The 26,624-nt window shown below is 40.4% G+C and overlaps 1 protein-coding gene across 4 annotated transcripts in view; it reads right to left on the minus strand.

Annotated features, from left to right (window-relative positions):
* BTBD9 (BTB domain containing 9) overlaps positions 1-26,624 on the minus strand; it is a 417,533-nt gene that overhangs the window by 100,355 nt on the left and 290,554 nt on the right. For all 4 annotated transcript variants that reach the window (XM_025925243.2, XM_086706750.1, XM_086706752.1 and 1 more), the window contains one exon: positions 10,408-10,597. In XM_025925243.2, coding sequence (XP_025781028.2) covers positions 10,408-10,597 — 190 coding nt within the window. The remainder of the gene's footprint in view (positions 1-10,407; positions 10,598-26,624) is intronic.

The following is a 26,624-nucleotide window of genomic DNA, read 5'->3' on the forward strand; positions in this document are numbered from 1 at the left end:
TTTGAGTTTTCTATACACAGTATCGTGTCATCTGCAAATAATGGAAGTTTTACTTCTTTACCAGTTTGGATGCCTTTTATTTCTTTTTGTTGTCTGATTGCTGTGGCTAGGACTGCCAGTACTATGTTGAATAAAAGTGGTAAGAATGGACATCCTTGACTTTTTCCTGACCTTAGGTGAAAGGCTCTCAGTTTTCCCCATTGAGGATGGTGTGAGCTGTGGGTTTTTCATAGATGGCTTTTATTATGCTGAGATATGTTCCCTCTAAACCTACTTTGTTGAAGGATTTTATCATGAATGGATGTCGTACATTGTCAAATGTTTTTTCTGCATCTATTAAAATGATCATATGGTTCATATCTTTTCTCTTATGGTTATCATTGATTGATCTGTGAATACTGAACCACCCTTGCAACCCAGGAATAAATCCCACTTATTGGGATGATTTCTTTTAATGTATTGTTGGGTTCAGTTTGCTAGTATTTTATTGAGGATTTTTGCATCTATGTTTATCAGAGATACTGGCCTGTAGTTCTCTTTTTTTGTGGTGTCCTTATCCAGTTTGGTATCAAGATAATGCTGGCCTCATGGATTTAATTTGGAAGTTTTCCTTCTTTTTCTTTTTTTTTGGAATAGTTTGAGAAGAATAGGTATTAACTCTTCTTAAATGTTTGGCAGAATTTGCCTGTCAAGTCATCTGGTCCTGAACTTTTATTTGTTGGGACTTTCTCAATTACTGATTTAGCTTCTTTGCTGGTTATTTCCTATTTCTTCCTGTTTCAGTTTTGCCAGTTTATGTTTCTAGGAATTTATCTATTTCTTCTAGGTTGTCCAATTTGTTGGCATATAATTTTTCAAAACATTATCTTCTAATTATTTGTATTTTTGTGGTATTGGTTATTTCTCCTCTCTCATTTATGATTTTATTTGAGTCCTTTCTCTTTTTTCTTGATAAATCTGGCTAGAAATTTATCAATTTTATTGATATTTTCAAAGAACCAGCTCCTGGTTTCATTGATTTGTTCTACTGTTCTTTTTTTTTTTTTTTTTTAGTTTCTTTCTTTTTTTTTTAATTTTTAGAGAGAGCATGAATGGGAGAGGGGTAGAGAGAATCTCAAGCAGGCTCCACGCTCAGCACACAGCCTGATGTAGGGCTCAATCCCACAACCCTGAGGTCATGACCTGAGCTAAAATCAAGAGTTAGACACTCAACTGACTAAGCCACTTAGGTGTCCCTTTTTTTTTTTAAGTTTGTATATCATTTATTTCTTTTCCAGTCTTTATTATTTCCTTCCTTCTGCTGGTGTTAGGTTTTGTTTGTTGTTCTTTTTCTAGCCCTTTGAGGTGTAAAGTTAGGCTGTTTGAGATTTTTCTTGCTCCTTGAGGGTAGGCCTGTATTGCTATAAGCTTCCCTCTAAGATCCCCTTTTGCTGCATCCCAAAGGCTTTAGATGGTTGTGTCTTCTCAATGAATTACTTTTCTTAATTTTTTTTAAAGTAGGCTCCACAACCAACATCAGGCTTGAACTCACGACCCAGAGATTAAGAGTTGCATGCTCTCTTGACTGAGTCAGCCAGGCACCCCTGGACAGTTGTGTTTTCATTTTCATTTATTTCCATGCTTTTAAAATTTCTCCCTTTATTTCCTGATTGACCCATTCATTGTTTAGTAGCATGTTATTTAACCTCCATGTGTTTGTGATCTATCCAGACTTTTTCTTATGGTTGTGGTTTCATAGCGCTGTAGTCAGCAAAGATGCATGGTATGACTTTGATCTTAAATTTACTGAGGCTTATTTTATGGCCTAATATATTATCTTTCCTGGAGAATTTTCTATGTGTACTTGTAAAGAATGTGTACTCTGGTGCTTTAGGATGAAATGTTCTGAATATATCTGTTAAGTCCATCTGGTCCAGTGTGTCATTCAAAGCCATTGTTTCTCTGTTGATTTTCTGTTTAGATGATCTGTTCATTGATGTAAAGGGGTGTTAAAGCCCCCTACTATTATTGTACTATTATTAATTCTTTCATGTTTGTTAACTGTTTTATGTACTTGAGAGCTTCTATGTTGGGTGCATAAATATTTACAATTGTTAGATCTTGTCGGATTGTCCCCTTTATTATTATATAATGTCCTTTTTGTCTATTATTAGAGTCTTTGTTTTAAAGTCTATTTTGTTCAATGTAAGTATTGCTACTCTGGCTTTCTTTTGATATCCATTTGCATGACAGATGTTTCTCCATTTCCTTACATTTATTTAAAAAAATTTTTTTAAATGTTTATTGTTTTTGAGAGTGGGAGAGAGAGAGAGCATGAGCCAGGGAGGGGCAGAGAGAGAGGGAGACACAGAATCTGAAGCAGGTTCCAGGCTCTGAGCTGTCAGCACAGAACATGATGTGGGGCTCGCACCCATGAACTGTGAACTCGTGACCAGAGCCGAAGTCAGATGCTTAACCAACTGAGCCACCCAGGCACCCCTCTATTGCCTTACTTTTAATCTGTAGGTGTCATCCTAAGTCTTTTGATTGGAGCATTTAGTCCATTTACATTCAAAGTAATTACAAATATATATTTATTGCCATTTTATTACTTGTTTTGTGGTTGTTTCTGAAGATTTTCTTAGGAGTGTCTTAAAAAATTTTTTTTAATGTTTATTTATTTTTGAAGGAGAGACAGAGGGTGAGTGGGGGAGGGACAGAGAGAGTGGGAGACACAGAATCTGAAGCAGGCTCCAGGCTCCAAGCTGTCAGCACAATGCCTGATGCGGGGCTCGAACTCACAAACGGCGAGATCATGACCTGAGCTGAAGTCGGACACTCAACCAACTGAGCCACCCAGGCGCCCCTTAGAAGTGTCTTAAATAAAAATTCTGAATAATTACTAAGCATGTTTGTACATGAAATACTGGGTCAAATGGGCTGATATCGCCTATAAAAATGTCTTCTTGATGGGTTAATCTTTGAAAAGTACAAAAATTTTTCTTTTCATGTATCCAGCTATATTTTATGATGACTAGTTGTCAAGTTCTCTAATCACTCAAGAGAAATAAATGGCTGACATGTGAGGTAAATCAAACACATACACAGACTCTCTCTCTCTCTCTCTCTCTCTCCTTTTTTGGGGGCATTTAACCTTTCCTGCTTTTCCGAAGAACATCCGAATTCTAGTGCCCCTCCTGTATTTTTAACATTCAACTTAGTTGCCATAGCAATACTTTCTGGTCTTGAAATACCTCTAGGATGAAACTGGCTGAGACATATTTACCTTGCCCCCAAACTCTGTTATCTGTTTCTAGGCTCGAGGATTTCTAGTCCCCTAAGCATTCACCCAGCTCAGACTCCAGTGTCTACTGGGAACCACACATACAATTTTTTATTCAACAGTTTTTCTGGGAACCAGTGTTCTGAGGTCTGAGGGTGATAAGAGAAGACTTTAGTGCAAGGCAGATAGGCTGAGAGAGAAACAACGCTTGGTAAATAAATCATGAATCAGTGAGACAAGGAAGAATTCTTTGGTTCAGGGCTGTGACAGAGATGCTCAGCATGACTGATATGAAGCAAATTTCGTAAAATATCTTTCCAATTTTGACTAGAATTATAGGCAATCTTAATCCAAGCCAGAGGAGTCATATATTTAGATGTTTGTTGTATTCCTTAAACTATAAAAAGGAAATTTCTAGCTCTCTAGGTTGCAAAGAAGGCTCTCCTGATGTAAATAGATGTACTGCTTGCCTGTGCGGCACTCAGAATGAAATGGAAGCAGCATGAAACGTGTGAGGCGAGTGCCCTTACCTGTGCTAATGTGAGCACCTGACTCCGGAGCTTAATTTCAGTCATTTGCTGGAGATGCCAAATCTTTAGCAGTTTCCTCACATACACTTAGATCAGACACACTGAGCAAATATGATGTCCAATTTAGTTGATAGATAGAACTCCCTTTCGCTGCACTAACATACTATGCTGTCAGTTCAGTCAATGAGTGTTTATTGAGTACTCACAGCACAGAGTACTTGTACTAGGCACCTGGAAACCACCGCCAGGAACCCACGTCCATCTCAGTACTATAAAATCACTATCTTCAACCGGATATTAACCGTGCTCCTATGAGAGACCGAGGGCAGCACAGATGTCAAAAATACTCAAACAATTACAAAACATCTTTTGCGTCATTAGCTTCAATTCCTCTCCCCACCCTATCGACCAAGGCTTCATTTGGAACTATTAAATAGGAAAGGAAATTGAATGGTTTGTGATTCCTCTCCTTTTTCTTTTCTGTGCCTATCCTTTGGGAGGGAAGTGGATGAGTAATAGCTTGGCAGGGTGGTAAGCAGTGGGAAGAAGGGAAAATAGCAGTCGAAAAGGAGTCTCCATAATTTACAAACGGAAGAGATAATCTACAGTTGGTTGTAGCCGCACAATAATGAAAGGGCGGCTGAACTGGGCCTGGGCTTGACAACTCCCAGAGAAAGAAAAATACACTGGGATGAATAAGGACCATAGAGGCATACCTAATTTTTTTTTTTTTTTTGAGATCAACTTGCTATTGCTTCATTTTCTCTATGTTTAATAGCTGCGAGAGAGAAACTGATTCATGCTTTGGACATTCTGCACCACATTAACTTCTATAAGCGGTAGAACTTTTTTCCCTATTGTAAAATAAAAAGAGGCTCATCCCTACAGACTGAAGAGATCATGAATACCCACCAAGAACATACTTTGGGCTGGACCCATCTTGTCCTTACATATTATATTCATACAACATTTTCCAACTGAGGAACCTTAACTATTTTTGTGTCATTAACTCCTTAATCCTCACAGCACTCAGACAGACTATGGGCAGTGGCATCTACATGCACGGCGTCATCTCTGGATAGCCTACCCACAATGAGGTTAGTTAAAGCATTCGGGGCGTTTTACTTACGGCATTGCACATATCAATTACAAAACAATCATTTTCAGGCAAATGTAAAAATTGTTAATTCAATTGACTATCTTATAATTAGGGTTTCCACAAAGTGCTGTCACTGATTAGCTGAAAAAGACTGAGTGACAGGCATACGTAATACACAGCATATGTGATTCTCATACCAGCCAGAAAACAATGATAAAGATATCATGATTAGCAAGTAGAAAGATAGTAAGTCTTAAACTAAGGTGACAGAGGGACTATAAACTAAGACATTAGGTAGATTTGGTTAGTTATTATGACTTTACCCTGGTCTTTTTATGTGATCAGGCCTCTGAAGGTTTCCTGTTATTTAAATTTTAATGTTTAAAAGGGGCACGAAAATGATATAATTACTACTCAGTTACCCACACGTAAGGTACATTGCAGGCAGTTTCTCTCTTTTTCTCTCACAGACAATGAATAACTCTGGCTGTGCCTGTACACCTAGCAACAACAAAGCCAAGCTTCTTTATTTCCCAGTTACACTGCCTGCTCTGGCTCTTAGGAGAGAGAAAAAGAAGAGGGAGCTGGGGAGCAAGTTTCCTGTTGAGCTGTAAGGACTGGACGCCTCTGTGGTTTCTCTTCCAGGAGTTGGCTGGATAAAGGCAGGTCAGGAGCAAGGAAGGCGCTTCTGAAGGCGTGATGGCCTCCCCACCAGACCCCTCTTCTCCTCAGCCCAGAAAACTCTCCTCTCATGGTGCTAATGAAATGCAGGGATGGCTGTGTGGGTGGTGGGTGGGATGGTTTTGGGAGTTGGTGACTGAATACAGAAACCAAATGGCAACAAATCTCAGGGCTGTCGCCTCTCCAAGTCACCTCCCTCACCTTGCCTCTTGCTCTCAGCCTCCCTCACCCTGCTCTAGTCACACTGGCCTCCTCACTGCTCCTGCCACCTGGCAGACATGCTCCCTCTTGGGGCCTTGGCACTCTGTGATGCTCATCCCCTAGGTCCCCAGATGGCTTGCTCTTCCCTTTCTTCGGGCTCTGCACAGGCCTTCCCTGACCACTGCATCTAACACTGCACTGTTTCTACCTGCTAGTCCTCCCTCCTGATTGCTCCGTGGCACTTCGAAAAATCTGACATATTACAGTGTTGTTTACTGTTTATCTCCCCCTGACAAGAATGTCAGTTCTATGACAGCATCGATGTTTGTTTTCTTTATTCGATGCTCTATCCCCATGGCTGAGAACAGTGCCTGGAACACAGTAGAAGGCTCAATAAATGTTTGCTAAATGAATGAAAGAAAATGGGGGGGAGGAGGGATGGTCAGGGGTCATGTTTCACGATCAGCCTCTCCAGGATACCACAAGGTACTGGTACCAGACACACTAGCAGAATTAGGTTTCCGAGGACTGTGGTTAGGAGCAAGCAAGCATCACCAGGCAAAGAAGGCGGCTCTGCCTGCCTACCTGCCTACAGCTAAATGCTCAGGAAAGGAAGAAATGATTTCTGAGGATGAAAACAGACAAACAAAAGACATCTCTATCCATAAAACACTTACATCTTCCTTTAGGAAAAAAGATCACAGTGATTAAGACAATTCATGTTTGAGTCCTTTGCCTTCCTAGTCACCGTCCACAAAGAAACCTGAATTTTTAAAGCCAATGTACCATGTGACTGGGCTTCCTTTCCTAGAGGAAGAGTTTCCAGGATTGCCAGATCTCCTATCTCCTAGATGGGGAAAGTGTTAGTTACTCAGTTCTGTAACACTCTCCCTCTGGGTGTCGATTCAGAATCATTGAGCTTTTTCAGATACAGTGACTAGGAAAGCAAGTCAGTCATCACAAGCAATAGAAGCTGTGGGTCAAATGTCACTGACTAATCATCCTGTCATTGGTCAATTACCTACCCCCATGAAGAGGTGCCACTGATCTAGTTTCCTATCAATAAATGTCTGTCTGGGCACATCAGCAGCTGCTAACCATGGCCCGCCAAGATATCCAGCATCGTCCACAGGCATCGGTGGTTAAGAAATCCCTCTCCCTTTCTTCTTAATAATGTCACAGAAGAGGCAAATGCAGATCCTGACAACATAATGTTAGTTTCACAGAAACGTGTCTCTTTGAGTGCTCAGCCAGTTACATGGGGCTTCAATTGCATGGATTTTCTCACTGCAAAAACAATAGCTGGCTTAAGGAAGTTTGGAGGCTGAGATAGACAATTCTACCTTTGGTTGTGTTCATGCTCATTATCGCCATTCTGAGTCATGGAAAGAAAAATTAGTTCAGGGGAACCATTTTCATTCCATGTTTAAAGAAAACCAAATGGGCACTGTTTTCTCTTGCTTTAAGCCCAGTGACACCTTTTTCTGGAGTCAGATTGAATATCTTTGATTCTCTGGGTAGAGCCAGAGGTCAAGGAGGCTTTGTCACACAAAGAGCCTGTTTGTCTCACTCTGAGTTGTCACTTGGGCAGTGACCTCATGTGTTCCTGCTGGATCTAAAATTCTAGATCTCCTACTGCACCTGCTATAATTTCCCCTTCTACACATTTTCTCTGACAGGGATGCTTATTGTGAGTTGCCACAGGCTTTATTTATCAGGTGAGGCTGTGAGGAGGCAGCAAGTAAATGATTATAATACAAATATAATTCCTATTGGAATGAATATATAGAGAATGAATGGGATCACTGAAGAAGGAGGTCTAGATCAGCCCAGGAGATGATGGGCAGTTAGGGTAGCATTCCCAGAGGAACAGAGTCTTGAAGGGGGGAGTAAGAGCTGGGTACAAAGGGGTGAGGAGAAGGCAGTGAGAGACACTAGCAATGGAACAGCATGTTCAAAGAGTTGAAGGCATAGAGGTGAGAGAGGGGTGGCATGTGCAAAACTGCAGGAAGCTGGACAGGCTAAGACGGGCTTGTGTAGAGGTGGGTGGAGAAGCACAGGACAAGGCTGTGTAGACAGAAGCAAGTCAGATTGTTCTTAAATGCCTTCGTCTGAACTTTCTCCCGAAGGGGCGTGACCGCGTCAGATCTGGGGTGGGGAGTTGGCTGCAGGTGGGGAAGGAAGGGCCAGATGGAAGTCTGGAAGACCAGGCAGAGAGGAGAAACTACAAAGGTACAACTGCAGTGGGCGTGGGGAAGGGTGGAAGGCTTTGTGAGATATGTAGGAGCCAGTACTGACAGAACTGGTTGAAGAGGAGAAGCGAGGGAGAGGAGTAAATTCAGGAAGATTGTCGTACTTTTAGCGCAGTCTACGGATAGATGGGTGGTACCACTGAATGAGCTGAGGGAAATCTCAAGGTGACTTGAGCAGGGGAAGGGAGGATAACGGAATTCCATTTCCGGCGTGTCGGTGTGAGATGCATGTGTAACATTGTTGGGGGCGGAGGTGGAGTACCAGGTAAGTGGGTAGAACACAGGGAACATTACAAGAGAGTGGGAAGAGCCACTAAGCTGCCAGTTTGCTTCCATCTTCATTGGCGAGAAGACTGGTCTTCAAATTAGAAATGGCAGAACAACCGTAAAAAAAGGGAAAATTGAAGCCCCAAATAGGTGAAGTGAAAGAAAGAGAGTGTCTAGTCAATTTAAATGACTCCAAGTCTCCTAGCTCCGGTGAGTTACACCCCACGCCTGCTGAAAGAAGTTGCAGATGTAATCTCAGAGCCACGATTGGTAATCTTCAAGAGACTGTGAAGACTATAAGGAGTGCCAGTGACCGGAGAAGGACAACTGTTCCCCAGATTTTTAAAGCGAAGAGGAATAGATTGTAACGGGAAACATTTGGGTAAGTTTCACACCATCTATGACAAAAATTCTAGAATGGCTTATTAAATAGATGGCCTATGACTGCTTTACTTCACACCCACAGCTGAGAAAAAAGGAAGGACAGGGATGTTGTTTGCTATCTGACAGAAGTTTATTTGCACTGGTAGCTTGTCCAGACTGACTGTGGCTTCTCTTCCCCCTTCCTAAGCACAAAGTGGGTTTGTCTGGTCTGCAGTGCTTCTCTATCTGTGTGACTTGTTGCCTATGTTACGCAACCTGTATGTAGCCCTTTATGAAAAGAGGTTAACAATTTAAATGAAGAAATCCACAGTCAGAATTCTCCTAGAAATCCAGCATCACTCGTCAGGGGGCCCCTGGGGACTGGCAAGCTGCAGTAACCTCTGTGGTTATTAGCCTTAACATCAATAAACCTTTGCCTGTTAGAATCCTACTACCTTATTTTCTTGGTGCTATTTCTCTCTTTATATACGCTGACTTTACAATGAGAACAGAAAACAACAAGGCAAATGTGGTAGACAGTGATGGGGCAGGGGGGGAGGCAGTCCTGTCCCACCCACATCTCCATGTGGGTTATCATGTAAGATACCTTAACTACTGCTAAACATAAATATAAATATGTAACATAAATATGTATATATTAGTCTTTCAGAGGCCTTGTTAGAACCTTCATAAAAAAAGCAAAAAAGGGCAGCCTATTCAACACCCAGATGGCTCTCTTGAACTAAAGTATATTCTCTAGGGGATATCATTAGTCTCGCGTTTTAAAATTATATGAGCCTATATGTCAAACAATGTTGGGTTAAAGTTCCTTTCTTAAAAAACAAAGCAAAACAAAACAAAACAAAATGAAAACAACCACCCCAAGCCCAGATTTTTCATTAAGAAGATTTTTTTTTTTTTAGTACCAGGTCTCATACTCGCATTTGTTTGGTTCATATGTAAAGCCATTTATTCAAGTTGGAAATTAGTTTTGATTCTACATAACCTCTCTTGAATTATCCTCTAAGCCCCTAACCAACTCAAACAGACTTAAGAAGGAAGTGAGCCAGAGGCCTGGGTGGCTCAGTCAGTTAAGCTTCCGACTCTTGATTTTGGCTCAGGTCATGATCTCAATGTTCATAGGATTGAGCCCTGCATCTGGCTCTGAGCTGACAGTGCAGAACCTGCTTGGGATTCTCTCTCTCTTTCTCTCTCTCTCTGCCCCTCCCCTTCTCATGCTCTCTCTCAAAATAAATAAATAAACATTTTTTAAAAAAGGAGGTGATGGGGTGCCTGGGTGGCGCAGTCGGTTAAGCGTCCGACTTCAGCCAGGTCACGATCTCGCGGTCCGTGAGTTCGAGCCCCGCATCAGGCTCTGGGCTGATGGCTCGGAGCCTGGAGCCTGTTTCCGATTCTGTGTCTCCCTCTCTCTCTGCCCCTCCCCCGTTCATGCTCTCTCTCTCTGTCCCAAAAATAAATAAAAACGTAAAAAAAAAAAAAAAAAAAAAGGAGGTGAGCCGTACCCAGGGAGAGCCTCTAATCTAGTCTCTCTGCAAGTCTAATCTTGGTGTATCCTCCCACCAGAAGATCCAAACAAGCACCCTGTATCTCTCTCTGTTCCCCCTTCAATATTTAGAGCACAGAACAGAAATGTATCTTCACTGAAGTTAATGGTATCATCATTGTTCTAAAACAGAATTTGCACATGTGTCTTCCATTTTAAAAGTAATGAATGAAAAGGAATCTCCTTACCGTATTGACCCGATCATGTACGGCTGTGCCAGTTGAACCACAATTGCACCACTTCCTAGCTGATGACACGTATAGCCAGAGTCCCAATCATAATTCTTGGTGTCTCCATTCAGCAAGGCATTTCGGCTCCGGCTGACTCCTTCAATCACACTGGCACAATCAGCAATTGTTGCAACATTCTCCATGGGAACTGTGAGTGCAACACAAGATTCAGCATCAAGATAAGAGAAGCCAAATATATCCTGATAGTGTGCAATGAACAAAATTAATTACAATCTCAAATCAATGATAAAAGGGAAATTAGAACATCTTGATTATCTCAAGACATGAACACACTTTCCATGCCAAATAGCTTCAAGACAAAAAGTTGAACCTAAGATTGGAACAAACCAAACAGCATGTAATAATTAACCCTGAAGTATTTTACTATAAAGAAATATGATACTGCATAAAACACAGAATGGATAAATACATTTGAAAATATTACTATAATAGGAAACTACACAGTAATTGACCTCAGTGAACTATAGCTATATACAAATAGATGAATCAAAAACCATAATGTTGCTTCATAAAAAAACGTGACTTCTAAAAAAGTAAAAACTCAAAAAACAAAATACATAATGTCGAGTGAAAAAAGCGAGGCAAAAGAAAAACACAGAATATGAGTTCATTTATACAGAGTTTTCTAAAAAGGCAAAACTAGAAATACACTTTGTTTAGGATGGATATATAAACATATATATACATAAAACTAAAAAGGAAATCCAGGGAATTATTATATCAAACTCAGTATAATGTGTCTGGGAACGGGGGATGAAATCTTGCAGGGCGTCCTACCAGTGGGTCCAAACATTAATTGATTTCATTTCCAAGATGAAATCTTGGAGGGGCTTCAAAAGTACTGGTCTTGTTGTGTTCTTAAGCTAGGTGGTGGTGAATACACAGGCACTTGTTTTATTAGTATACTCTAAACTGTATATATTTATTGCACTTGGTAAATATAATAAATTTGTTTGGAAAAACATGATATAATAGATTGTTTTAAAATTCATAAAGCAGGAAGATGATCTAGGAAATGGTACCGATCCCTTTTCAGAATACACAGCTGCCCTCAGCCAGGATTCGTTTCCCTTTTTTGTTTGTTTACTATTCTGAACATTTCAACACATAATGCTCTTCTCTTTGTTCATGAACTGCTATATTTTGAACCAGCTCTGTTTTGATTTTGAGTCTCTCTCTACTTCAAATCCATACCAATCTGCTCACTTATAAAAGTAAAGGGCTTCCACAAAATGACAGCTGTCTAAAAATGAAATATGGGGAACCTGGCTGGCTCAATTGGTGGAGCATGTGACTCTTGATCTCAGGGTTATGAGAGCCCCATGTTGGGTGTAGAGATTACTTAAAAAACCCACAAAATCTAAACTAAGAAAGGAAGGAAGGAAGGAAGGAAGGAAGGAAGGGAGAAAAGAAGGAAAGAAAGAAAGAAAGAAAGAGAAAGAGAAAGAGAGAGAGAGAGAGAGAAAGAAAGAAAGAAAGAAAAAGAAAAAGAAAAGAAAAGAAAAGAAAAGAAAAGAAAAGAAAAGAAAAGAAAAGAAAAGAAAAGAAAAGAAAAGAAAAGAAAGACGGATATAGATTCTCTGAGACGAGTACGATAAAAGGTCAGGGCCTTTTAAGTCCCCCTGGGACCTTTTCTGTGCATTTACTAGTGTTGGGGTTTTAATGTAATTTATTATTTAAACCAAATCTACAATTAAACCCAGCTACTTACATTCAAGGTCTGTAACTTACTTTATTTACATAATTTAAAAATAGGTTAGCAAAAAGACAATTTTTCATTAGATATATACTATACTTTTCAGTATATTACATACTCTCTGAAGAGAGAGGGTAAGCAGTAGACTACCACCATACCAAAACGTTCTACCTTTATAATGATGTAGAGTAAATAATCTTAAACATACATTCTGCACGATGCATTGCATTTATTTTCCAAAGTTGGGCATGCCTGACTTGAGTCCTCATCTTACACAGCTTCACTAATTGCTTTGTTCTCTGCAGAGGAAGCCATCCACAGATTAAAAAAGGGAGAAGGGAAAGGAGGAAGGGAGAGAGGATGGATTTTTGGTGATAAATCCCTTGACTATCAAGCTTAACTCCAAAGCAACAAGCAAACACACTCTAAGCAACAAGAAATAACCTCTGAGTACAGTTTCCTGGCAGAGAAGGAGGGGGCTCCGAAAGAAGTTCCCTGTGACTTTGGAAAGACAAGAAAGGACTGTATTTGGAGGCTAAGTCATGGTACCTCTATCTCATGGAAAAGGGGAAGTATTGCGTGATTTGGAAGGCAGAACTTAAGGAAGTGGCAGAAGACGCACAGTAATTGAGTTCAGACATAAAATAATACTGTAGTCTGAGGCACCTGGGTGGCTCAGTCTGTTAAGCATCCGACTTTGGCTCAGGTCATGATCTCACGGTTTGTGAGTTCGAGCCCCATGTCAGGCTCTGTGCTAACAGCTCAGAGCCTGGAGCCTGCTTCGGATTCTGTGTCTCCCTCTTTCTCTGCTCCTCCCATGCTCATGCTCTGTCTCTCTCTGTCTCTCAATAATAAATAAGCGTTAAAAAAATTAAAATAATACTGCAGTCATAGCTTAGGCTGCAGTAACAGCCCCCATTCTCCCTTTCCACAGCACATGTTTATTTTTTGTGTTCCCTGTGAATACACAGTATTCATACATTGTATCACACAAGGATCCAAGTGACAGAGGCTTTGTATTACTATGGGTTTTCTCAATTACAGCAGCAATGAGAAGTGACCTGTGTCCTGGTTCTTAAGACTCTTCCTTCAAAGTAACACACGTCACCTTTGTCACATTTGGTTGACCAAGGCAAGTCACAGGACTTTACCTAACTTCAAAGGGGGTGGGAAAAGTACAACCCTGTTGTGTGCCCAGGAGAAGAAAGGGGAATGCTTGGGGAATAGTATTAACTTTTAGCACAAACACTAAACCAGGATGAAGGAACTTTCAACTGAAAGATAAATCTAGTCAATTTATGTAAAGTATATGGCATATTTCAATGCATAAACATACCAAAATGTATTTATCTAGTCTCCACAAAGGGACATTTAGATTGTTACCACCATTTTCTTGGCGATCACAAAGGTGTCTTCTTGTGTACATGGCTAAGAGTTTCTTAAAGGAATACATAAGATATTGTGCAGCTCATGGCTATGAGTTACCTTCAATTTTCCTGGATATTGCCCAAATGAGTCACCAAAGTGGCTGTAAAAATGTACACTCTCAACTCATTGCACCACATCCTTATCAGCTCTTGGTGATGTCAGACAGATGAGTGTGACATATCTCAATGTGGTTTTAGTTTTTCATTTTTTTGTTTGATGAAGTTGAACTTATTTTTTTCTTTTTTCCTTTCTGTAAACTACCTATCTTATCTTTTGTCTATTTTTCTGTTGTCTTTCTAATTGATTGTAGGGTGCCAGTCTTCTGTTGGTTAATGTTTTGAGATGAAATATTCATCTTTTCCTTTAAGATTGGTAGCTTTCTTGTTTATATATTCTTTCCTACCCTCATTTTATAAAGATATTTTCCTGTATTTTATTCTACAAGTTCTCAAATTTTGCTTTTCACATACTTATTTTTGGTTACCATAACACAGAAAATCTACTTTCATTTTTTACTCATAAGTTTAGCTAATTTCCCTACCACCATTTAATGAACTCTTCCTCCCACTGATTTATGAGACTTCAGTCACATACAAAGTTTTCATATATATTCATGTCTCTTCTGAAGATCTGTGCTATGTTTCACTGATTTGACTAGCCTTGTGTCTTTACCATGCTGTTTTAACTACTGGGATTTTACAGTAATCTTCAAATCTGATACAGTGAACACCTCTGTTCTCTCTCCTTCCCCCTTTTCTTTTCCTTTTTCCTCCAAATTGTCTTAGATATTCTTGGCCTTTTTAGAAAAAATTTTCATTTTACCCACTCTTTCAAATATAGTGGCATAAAATTTTTCAGAATGCTTCCTTTTTCATTCCAAATATCTGTATTTGTACCTCTTCTTTCAGTCCTATACAGGCTTGTCTACTTATTAGCGTTTTCAAAGGACCAACTTTTGGTTTTGTTGATTCTTTATTTCCTATTTCACTAAATTCTGCTCTTCTTTTTATTATCTCTTCTTCAACTCCTTTTAAATTACTGTTGTTTTCCAACTACTTGAAGTGAATACTCAACTCATTAACCTTTCCTCTTTTCATACAGTCAAAACTTATTTACCCACACTTACCAATTTATTCACCATTACTGTTTTTTACATCCTCCTTTCTTCTTGGCCCACCTTCCTTCTTTCTAAGACATGTCCACTAGCATTCAGCAAAGTCTCTGTTTGAAAGTGCATTTTGCCACCACTCTTGGAAAATAGGTTAATTACTATGGAACTCTAGTTAAAAGCTGTTTTTCCCCAGCACTTTGATGATATTATTCCATAGTCTTGTGACTTTTACTGTTATGTCTGCTAAAGTCTGCTATCCCCCTAACTGTTGTAATTGTTTTTGTCTACAGTTAATTTTAAGATTTTCTTTTTGGTTTTGGTGTTTGGCAATTTAACTGAGTTGTACCTAGACGTAGGTTACATTTATCCTTCTCAGGACTGAATAAGAGCAGTTATGGCTTTTATTAAGTCTGGAAAATTTTGGCCATTATTTCCCTGAATATCAATTCTCTCTCCTTTTCTGTTTTGTTGTTGCTTTTGTGCTTCTCAAATTCCTACTGGACCTCTGTTGGAAATTTTCATTCTTTCCTCCATGTTTCTCAACCTCTCTTTTATTTTTTTCCCCTTTGTACCCCTTTCTGAAGCATTCTGGGCAATTTCTTTTTTTTTTTTAATTTTTTTTTTCAACGTTTATTTTTTTGGGGGGGGGGACAGAGAGAGACAGAGCATGAAAGGGGGAGGGGCAGAGAGAGAGGGAGACACAGAATCGGAAACAGGCTCCAGGCTCTGAGCCATCAGCCCAGAGCCCGACGCGGGGCTCGAACTCACGGACTGCGAGATCGTGACCTGGCTGAAGTCGGACGCTTAACCGACTGCGCCACCCAGGCGCCCCTCTGGGCAATTTCTTAAAATTACTATTTGTGTTCACTAATTCTTTCGGTGTGTCTAATCTGCTGTTTAACCTGTTCACCAAGTTAGTGAAATTTCACTATTAAACAAAAACTACAGTTTTAAAAATAAATGAACTAGAGCTATGTGTACCAACAAGGGTCAATCTCAACAAAGAAAGTTGGTTAAGGAAAGAGCCAAATCAAAAAACAAAACAAAATACTGAGTATGATTCTACTTCTGTTGTTTAATAATACACACTTAGGTGGTGAGATCAGAAAGCAAATCTAGGGAACAGTAAACACTGAAATCAAGAAGAGAGTGGAGAAGCACGAGTAGGGGGTGGGGAGGGACACACACAGGGCTTTAGAGGTTTGGCAGTATTCTATTCAGCATAGTGGTCAGCATGTGAGTATTCCTACCCCCCAGACTTCACATATATGTTCTTTATATTCTTTTGCACATATGGAATATTGTTTGTTTTCCAAGTTTCACACATTTAAACACTGTTTTTTAAACACACAGACACATCTCAACATACACACACAGAGATAAACTGTATTAGTGAAATCTACCCCAAGTCCCAAAGTTCCTTTTAAGAAACAGCTTTTGCTAGAACTCTACTGGCAACTTGATAAGCAACTGTATCTACCGGTAAGGTAACAAAATCAAAAGATTACTACTTTTCTTAATTCTCAGTCCTATTTTTTGATAACGAGTCAAGTTAACAACATAATGACCAAATTATACTAAATGATCAAAAGAAGAGAAGAACGGGGACCTAGGCACAAACCCAGAGGATAATGACATTTTATAGGCAACCAAGGTGAGACCATCATTCCAGCACTGTGCCGATTCTTAACATTCTGACCAGTATGCCGATCCCATCTAAGGGGACAATTGGAGAATTAAAATGTGAGTTTCATAAGGCAGGGGCTTTTCTTGTTTTCATTGCTCAAGTCCCAACTGCTAAGAAGCAGGGCTGGCTGAGCATACATAGTAGGTGTTAGATAAATATTTGCTGAATGAATGAATCAGAGACAGAAAAAAAAAAGGATGCTTATGTAAGTTGTGGCGCTTAACCTTGCTTAACATAGTTCCTCACCAAAAGCTAGAAAATCTCAGAGTTACTGAATAAAGCAGGAAAAAAAAATGCTTTCTCGGTGAAAGTTTTCTTAGAAAAGTAAAGTATGATCAATTTTTGGGTCCTGACCCAAACATTAAAAAGAAAGTAAATATGGTCAGTGTGGAAGAGCTGCTGTGTAAGCATTCCACACACCTTCAACCCTCTTGACTTCTCCTTCCCTAAAAGTTCACCCCACATACAGAAAGCATGGTCGCTCATGGTAGACAAAAATATCTTCTGGCGGAGAAACCATTCTGTGGAGAGGAGGAACGTACGTGACAGTGTGGCTTTTACAAAATAGAAAAGCTCTTTTATGCCTGCAGAGAGTGCTATCTGCTTTAGTTACACTACAGGAATCCTTCCAGAAGAGGTTTGTCCTGAAAGTCACTTCTGGGCCTACTAACACATAGAGACCATGTTTTCCATGTCAGCAGAAAGTAATTCTGTTATTAAGTTCCTCTTCCTAGAAACACAAACTTCGGCCTGCCTAGTTGAACGGTCTCAATAATTACTCAACGGTTTGAATAAATTTTGTGGTCTTTTTTTACTGGGAAAAATTAGAGAGTGATTCTGCCTGCAAAGCACAGAAGGTGCCATTACTGTTTTTCTTCTTCGTAGGGGCCAAGCCACCCCCCGTTTGAATGTTCATTACAATCTTTCATAATGCGTCTGATAAATTTATTAAAAACACCATCTGGATGGGACTTGGCTTTGTGCTGTATTTCCAGTCTTCCAGTTTCCTCTCTTGTCCCCCTGGAATTTCTGCCCCAATTTGTGTCACTTTGTTTACAAAACCATACTGCCAAAATCCAGCATCTCGTGTCTGTCTCTGTTTTTCCTTCACCATCCTTCGGCAGCAGGGGTGGCCAACAGCTTGCCAGTAAATTTAATTCAGGAGTAATAAAATTTTTAAAAGGCAGTATTACTTCACTGGGACATGACCTGAGGGCCACCTGTACCAGCTCCATTTAAAGATAAGACTGACATGTTAGTTAACTGTCTCCAGAGATCACCTTTGAGAGGTGAGGGAAAAAACCCACTTGAGGCAGATTTTTAAAAATGAAAGAACATGTGGCACTTACAGAGGACCGTCATCCTCACAAACCATACCTGTGTTAGGCTTTATTCAATGTTTCCCTGGCTGTTTTTATTACAAACTGTTCTCTAATGGCACAGTGACTCATGATTCTTCTCCACTGCTAAGATTTTCACAAAGAATTTCTTTCAAAAAGACTACTAAGGTTATTAGCTTAAGATCACACCTAGATATTCCCCTACAGACCAAAACTTTTTATTTTTACTTTTTTAAGTTTATTTATTTAAACTTAAAGAGACAGTGTGCTTGTGAGTGGGGGGAGGGGCAGAGAGAGAGGGAGAGAGGGAATCCCAAGCAGGCTCCGTGCTACCAGAACAGAATCAGATGTGGGGCTCAATCCCACGACTGCAAGATCATGACCTGAGCCCATATCAAGAGTCGGAGGCTTAACCAGCTAAGCCACCTGGGCGCCTCCCAAAACTTTTTTATAAAAAAAGGGGGCTCACCCGAGGCTCCTACCCGCAGGCCTATACTGCAACTTTGCAGAGCATGCAAACTCCCAACTGGATTGCAATCCAACCTTTGGTCCAGTTTTTCAAAGGAGAAAATACCCGCAGCTGTTACATCTTAACAGCTGTAAAAGAACAATAGCTAATTAGAGCACAAGCCCATCATTCTTGGAAACTATCAAAAAGCTACAAAAATGTATTCTACAACACTGGCACTAAGTTACATTAATTCCTGGTTTTTATCTATCAGGTTAAAAAAATCACTTTTTAATCATATGTTACATCAATCGTATCACTGAAGAAGAACCATTGATCATTTAGGGCATGCAACATTTAAACTTTTTTCCCCAAATTTCCCCCAGTTCCCAATTCCATGAGAAGACTGCTTCCTATCACAATTGCAAAGGATTTGGACAGGATCACCTCTCCGCACTCACAGGGGAAGCCCAGGAGAAGAAAATAGACCACGCCTTTTGAATGCTGGACCCCCCCCCCCCCCCCCCCCCCCACCTTCCTCTGTGTCTCTTTCCTTTTCTCTTTGCTTTTCACTCTCCTCTGTTTGGGTTAGTATTAATCTGCATGCTCCCATCATTCCCCTCTAGCTCCACTTCCGGATGTTATCAAAGTTGCCCAAATCACACCATCTCCTGAGACTGTAAGGGTTTTGACAGTCATGCTGGGCTCTACTTGGCCAGTGAAAGGAGGAGGTAATACTTTTCCAAAGTTCAAATGTGCCCCCCTTCCCCCTTCCCCAAACATATGCAAACTATGTAAGGCCATAGCTCCAAACACTTCAGAGGGAAGGTGAGAAATCAGAGGTGGTTATCCCCAGGGCCAAGGTGAGGTGGGTGGGGCCAGTGGATCTCAAAGGTACAAATTCATTAGGATCAGTGAATTCTCTCTCACACTGGGGCCTTTGAAGGAAAGCATGGTCCAGAACTAACTGTTTAAGAGGTTTACTCTCTTAGGTGTAGCTTGAATGCTGGAGGTTTTAGCTGTGAAAATCTTCAATGCAAAAAGACCTTTAAGAATCAAGCATCAGATGTTACACAGCAGTAACCACTGCAGTGTATCAAAGAGGGATTCACTCTGTAGGCGAGGCCTTGAAATTTAGGACAAAGGCATTTCCAGGTGTAAGAAAAAAGATATCCCAAACATCCAACTATGTGTTTGAACTAATAGGCAATATCTCATTGGGGTGACTTTTTCTTTTCTCTGGACATAATCTATTAGAGAAAGAGCCTCTACATCTGCCCCTACATCAGGACAAGTGATTCAAGCTCATACAGGGGGAAATACCTAACATAACAAAGAGTCGCTGAAACTGGTTTTGAAATTTTTAGAAACTCTCAAAAAAAATCACAAAATTATAACGTAAAAGGCATTTTTTTCTATGAGTGGTATTGTAAGTTTTACATGGATTTAGTTTTCCTTATGTCCTAAAAGATGATGAAATCAACAGAATTATTTTTGTTCCCCACCACTGGTTAAAAGGTCTTATCAAGCCACAACAATTTTACGACTCAAGATCAGAGCTGTTACTATAGCTAGGGGGAGTATTTCTCATTCATGCTGGGCATAGAACAAAGGATGTGCAAAAGGTTTTTAAAAGCCCCACGAAAGAAGTAATGGTTTGCTCAATACTTACTTTTTAAAATTTTTTAATGTTTCTTTATTTTTGAGAGAGAGAGAGAGAGAGAGAGAGAGAGAGAGAGAGAGAGTGTGTGGGTGTGTGTGTGTGTGTGTGTGTGTGTGTGTGTGTGTGAGCAGGGGAGGGAGAGAGGGAGACAGAATCCGAAGCAGGCTCCAGGCTCTGAGCTGTCAGCACAGAGCCCAACATAGGGCTCAAGCTCACAAACCAAGAGATCATGACCTGAGCCGAAGCAGGAGGCTCAACCGACTGAGTCACCCAGGCGCCCTGCTCAATACTTTTTTGTAAGGAGATTTTTTTTTTTTTTTTAAGTTCCTTTAATCAAGCAGTGGCTTTCTTTTTATATAAGCTGAAGGATGCATCTGGTTCACACTTTAACAATTTTCAATCAGAATGATTCTGGGATCATGGATGACTCGAGTTTTAAGATCCTGAATATTTCCTTAAAATGCATCAATAACTATAAAATTTGAGTTTTTACTCAAAGTAGTGTCAGTAGTGAGGCATCCCAAACATTAAGTGGAGCCCTGTACATTGTACAGAAAATGTCCTGATCGGATCTGTGACAAGTATGTTCCTACAACTCTGCTTTGGCAGAATCTTCCTGCCACACCTTTTGGAGGCAGACAGAAAAAGGTTGGAGATAATGCCAAATTCTCACATGTTTTAGCTCCCACAAACCATCCTGGACTGAGTTATGTGAGAAGGAAAAGAATCTCTGAGAATCTCAAGGGAGCAAGACTGGAATTTAGAAGAAACAGATAGGTAAAGGTGAGTCTCAACTTCTGAATACTGGGCTCTCAGAATTAAGACTCTGTAGTCAGACCACACAGGATGCCTGAGGGAAAAATCCTGCCTCCTGGGCACTCTCCCAGTTTTAGTCTGAGGGACCACCCAGGGCTGTGGGGGAATGGAGCAGTCCCCCTGGGTGAGGCACAAGTGATGCCTTCTAACTGATGAACTTGGGATCCCTGGGAGAATCTGGCTACCTGGCTTCAAAGACTGATAATCAGAGTCTTCCAAGTGACCTGGAACAACTCTATTCATACTTCTAAGTAGTTCTCAGGAAATAAAAAAAAAGCCTCAGCAAAACCTACAATGTATACTACCTTCTGGAGGCCAAAGTTAATCCAGATTGAGGAAACACAATCATGCTGCATTTTCCAGTAGACTTACAGTGTGTGATGAAAAAAGTCTTGTCTAAAATACAATAAAAAAGTAATTTAAAGAGAGCCTTTTGCTACTATTTTCGATTATTCTTTCAATGGTTTACACTTAGTGCTTTGGGAAATGAAAAATGGGTGCAAGTATTTTTAAATGAACTTTATTATGAATATTGTCAAACCCGCCTAATAAGAAGCATCTCATTTTTGGGTTCTAGCTTTCTTCATATCATATCTACACACTTTAATTCTGAGAGGGGAAATGCTACTCTCCCCTTCCCACCTTCAGCTCTGACATCCAATGGACCAGGCCATGGACTGAATGCAGGCACCCAAAGAACTACCCTGAGTTCCGGGGATGGTTTCTTAGGCTATCTTGAGGAGGCCATTTAACTGCTCTGGGACTGAGTTTCTTTCCTTAGTGAATAATCCCTTCTTCTCTCTACCTTCTTATGAATATTGACAGAAAAAATTAGATGTTTACAAAAGCACCTTGAGACCAAAAAAGCACAAGACCCAGGACTGGTACTTTCCTAGCCATCAAAGAGTCAGGGTTTTGGCCATGTGGTATGGGTAGGTGGGACCAGCATTTCAGAAATCTCGGTATCATACAAGAAGGGGTACCCTCTTTTCCCACGAGGTACCCTATAATTGCAAAAGGACAGGGTGCAAGGGAAGGAAGAACCAATAATAATTCTACTGACCTGCAAAAACTATTAGCACCTGCTAGTGTAATATGCAGCTGGCAGTTTCAGAATAACCAAGAAAGCAGTTCCTTCTGGTCGATATTTGCTGGGGACAGCAATTTCTGACCTACTGAATCAGATCAAGATCATCTGAGTCATTAGACCAAAGAAGCCTCTTTGTGCTAACGGTACAGTGGCTGGGGGTCTCTTTTCATTAAACTAAGGGGTCTGCCTGCAGCCTGTCTTCTAGAAGAGTCACTGCTTTGAGGTTTCATGAACTATCACAACTGAGTGAGCAAAATCAAAACACATTAAAAATACTGCAGACACAAATGGGCATATCATTTATCAGTGAGGCAGGCAGTGGTAAATGCCATGTGGCTGCCCCACTCTTCTTGGGGGAAGGCAGGAGGGGGCACAAGGAGAGAGGGGAGGAAGAGGGAGAGTAAAGGTTCCCTACAGTATTTAGATGGTCTTCAAATGTTCATAATTTCCTTAGGGTGTGCGCGTTGCCAGGTTGACAGATGTTGCTGGAAAAACCTGTACTATTCTGAAGAAAGGCTAACCTTTCAAGAGTGGGAGCGGGGGAGGGAGAGAGCCCACGTATTCCAGTGAAGAGATGACATTAAACCGGACAGCAAACCACCCTGAGCCTGCTGGATCTTTGAAAGGCTGTGTGATAACACTGCCAAAGAGAACTGTCCTGGGAGAAATCTCATTTCACCATGGCCTTCCCTGCCATGAGTTTAAATTAGTTTTTAAAACTAAATATTAGAATGCCCTAGACAAGTAACTGGTTATTAATTATTGCTTTTTTAAACTGCCCTGACTCTGAGTGGTAACATTCCCCTAAGAGAAGTCATGGATAAGCCATTTTATACTCTCTCCTAAGCGTTTGTCCACTTTCTTTTTTCATTCTTTCTTCCTTGCTTTCCTTTATGCATAAAGAGAAATGGGTTCCTCAAAGCAAACTGCCAATGATGTTAAACAGACTTCCCAACTGGGTGCAAGCTTACATGCTTCCTCTGCTGGCTTGGCTCTTGACATTTCCTAAAGAAAGCCTCCCAACTGAAGATCAAGTATGTTGAAGGCTAATTTACGGGACAAAAAGCCCCAGTCCTTTACCACAAGATAAGAGGAAGAAAGCACGTTAGGGCTTGCCTGTTTAAGATCCTCAGTTCATCAGTCAGTGTAGCGGAATCAGCATTTGAACTGGAAAGAGCTGGGGCTGAGAAGGAGAGGGGAAAGCCCAATGTGCTGAGGCCTCACTTTTCAACATACACTGCCTGTGTCCTCCTCCTAAGGGCTGTGGCTTCTTCTCCAACATCGTTTTCTGGCATTCCCGACTCTGAACCTCCTGCTCAAAAATCCACATGCTCTTTCTCGTTAATGTGACCATGAGTCATTTCTTCCTGTGCCCTGGCTACACCCAATGTTTTTTTTTTATCAGCTCTGATTAAGGAGTAAGTCACCTAATGTCTTCTCATGGAAGGCAGATTAACCAACCTATCCATTTAAAGATTAACAGTAATGTGCCATAAGGAAAATTATACCTCCAGCATGAAAATCTGCAGTTGGGGAACCATTTTACAGGATCACACTCATTTATATCAATTATCTTGTTTATCAAAGACAATGAAAACCAAACTGGTAGTAAAAAGGTACAGAGTGCACTGTGAGGAATAATTAGGTCTTACCCTCCCAGAGGCCGATAGCCATTTACCACTTCGCTTTGGGAGGTGATGTTTACAGTGTCTGTTTTATAACTCTCTTCACATTAACTTGCAAATGTCAAAAGCAGGCAGTTAATTGTTTATTATACAAAATGTCACAAATGTAAAATACTGAGGCATAAAATTATTATAACCGATCTACCACAAGAAATCCTGCCTTTTAGATTTTATAGCTTGTTTGTCAGTCTCTGGATTTCAGCTAAACTGCCACTATATGGACTGTGTGTGCCGGGTAGTCGCTGTCTGACGAGTAATGTTCTCTGCATGCACTGTGTCCTCAGCCAAATGAGAAATAAAAATAACATGATATAAAAATTACTATTATGGTTTAAAGTGGTATGTACTAAGAAGAATGGGAGATGTCGGAATAGTGATGTCACATGTCCCAGCTGAGACTGAGATTCAGAGAATCGTGATGCAGTTGTCCAAGTGGCTTAAGCTCACAAGAGTGAGTGTGTAACTGCTCAAGTTCTCCAAAGCCACTGGGTATGGACACCAACACCCTGTGTCTGCCCCAGAAGCTCTTCACCATGGAATATGCACCTGCATGAGAATTTCTTCTATATCACCTGCTAAATTTGCAGAGATTGAATCTCCTCCCTCCATTACCCACAATTCCAATTTTGCAAAACCCACCCCTTCTGGCAATGTCTCTGTCTTTAGGCTCAAAGAACCCAATTTTTCTCTACAGCCATAAAAATCAGAAAGATGGGAAGGAGAAGAGGAAAGAAGGGAGGAGGAAGGAATAAAATAAAGCAGTGTATTTCTATGGGCAAGGAAATGAGAGTCCAGGAAGTCAGTTGGGGTGAGAGTAAGGCCAAGAAAGCTCCTTTATAATGTATTAGATAGAATTTATACAAAATTTTTGTGGTTACAATTTAGTAACACCGATGCATGGATGAAAATGGTTACGAGTTGGTCATGGAGCTCCTGTTTACAGCCATCCGTACATACGATGGAAAACACGCCATTTTTGCATGCACGGTCGGTTAACCCTCTCTCGTATCACTGAGGTGATGAATACCTGTGAATTTGCTTGGCTAATCCACAAGACCAGTGAACCACTGGTAAGAAACCCATAGCTACCAGAGCTCATCAAGTCATCGAAGTTATAGTTAGAAAAGAACCTTGAGAACCTTTTAGTTCAAGGAATAAATAATTTATATCTTATTACAAATTGATCCAGAAAACAGAAAAGGAGGGAAAGCTGCTCAAGTCATTTTAATATAACTTTGGTTGTGAACTGACCTAGAGATGGGTCAAAAAAAGAAATTTACAGGCCCATTTTATTTAAGAAAATAGACGTAGGGGCTCCTGGCTGGCTCAGTTGGAAGAGCATGAGACTCTTGATCTTGGGGTTGTGAATTTGAGCCCAATGTTGGGCACAGAAATTACTTAAACTAACTAACTAACAGAAAGAAAGAAAGAAAGAAAGAAAGAAAGAAAGAAAGAAAGAAAGAAAGAAAGAAAGAAAGAAAATAGGTATAAATATTCTAAAATAAATATTAACCAACACCAAATCCAATTACTTAGAAAATACATCATGTCCAAGTAGCAATTATCTTAGGAATGCAAGTAGGGGTCATCATCAGAGCATCTATCATTTCAATGGATTAAAGAAAAAAAAAAAGCCTCTGAGTGATTCTGAGCAAAAGGGTGTTCCAATGGGCTCACCCTGCCTGGAGTGTGAGAACAGTGGGAAGGACTAGAGAGGATGCAGGCAGAGCCAGGGGCAGAAACATTACGCAGCAATTGGAGGGATGGTGGTGGCTTGCACTGGGGGGGGTAGCAGCAGCAGTGGCAAGAAACTCACTAGGAATGAAAGAAGTGCAAATTGAACAACACTATGACCTTAGGGCCATCAGGTCACTGTAAGGGCAAAGAATAGAACACCCACCTTGTATGTGGGTTAAGGGGATGGGGAGGAAAAGCGCTCTCATGCACTCCTGGTGCTGGGAATGTGAACCAGCAGCAGCCATACAGGAAGGCAATCTGGCAGCAAGGGGCAGAATGAAAGCCGTGTGCTTTAGTGCTCAAGGATCATACTTTGCATACAGGTCCCAGAGAAATCCCCATGCAGGTACAAAGGAGATAGATACAAGGACATTCGTCACAGGGCTGTTTTTGAGAGCAGGAATCTGGAGGCAACCTAGGTATCCATCACAATGGGGAATGAATGAGTAAAACAGGTAAGAGAATAACTGCCTACCTTACAAGACTGTTGAGAGGGTTAAATGATTTTACATAAGAGCTTAGATAGCGTCTGGCAAAAAGTAGGACTATATAAGTTTGTTAATATATTTATAATTATTATGATGGAATGCTAAGTCACATTAAGAAGCAATGATACATAGGTCTTAAAAACATAGTATTCCTTGAGAAAAGTATGAAAATGAGTAAGATTTATAGCATACGAACATTTTTGAAGATGAAAACACATATACAAGACATGCCAATGTTATAGATTTTACAAATATAAGTGCATATTAAGGATATAGCCAAACATGCTCAAGATGATGTCACAGAGAAGGAGAACAGAAGCAGGGTTCAAAGCAAAGAAGAAACACAAATTTAAAAAAAGGCCTTGCTTGGAACACTGAGGATGATGTATTAATGCCCTGAGGTATATGATTAACACAATTATCTACACCCAAAGGATGCTTATTTAAAAACAAAACAAAAAAGAAACAGATCATTCGGTTAGTTTTTTCATTTTATAGCTGAGAATTCTGAGTCTCAGAGAGATGCTGTCTTATATTACATGGCAAATCGGCAGCAGAGTGGGAACCAGAATTTGGGCTAATCTTCTGGTCCTCAGAATGCAGCACACCATTCTGTCCATCCATCCATTCAATAAACATTTATTGAGTATTGGGATTCCACGTGCTGGGAATACAGCAGTGAACAAAACAGACACGGTCCCTTCTATTATCAAACCATGTGAATAAAATGTATCATTGCAAATGAAACGAAGAGCTTCTGAAGGGAAAAAAATCCATATCTATTAGCATCATACAAAGGTAGAGGGTCAGTTAAAACTTTTCTTAAGAAGTAACATTTAAACTGAAATTTAAAGGATCAATAGGAGGTTACCTAGATAAAGGGGGTGAGGTGTAATGGGGGGAGGGTAAGGGACATTCCGGAGAGAAAGCCAAGTGCAAGGCCCCGTGGTCAGAGAATGCCCTGT

This window comes from Puma concolor, chromosome B2 (genome assembly GCF_028749965.1).
Source record: "Puma concolor isolate L17-30 chromosome B2, mPumCon1.1.hap2, whole genome shotgun sequence".
Taxonomy (NCBI): Eukaryota; Metazoa; Chordata; class Mammalia; order Carnivora; family Felidae; genus Puma; species Puma concolor.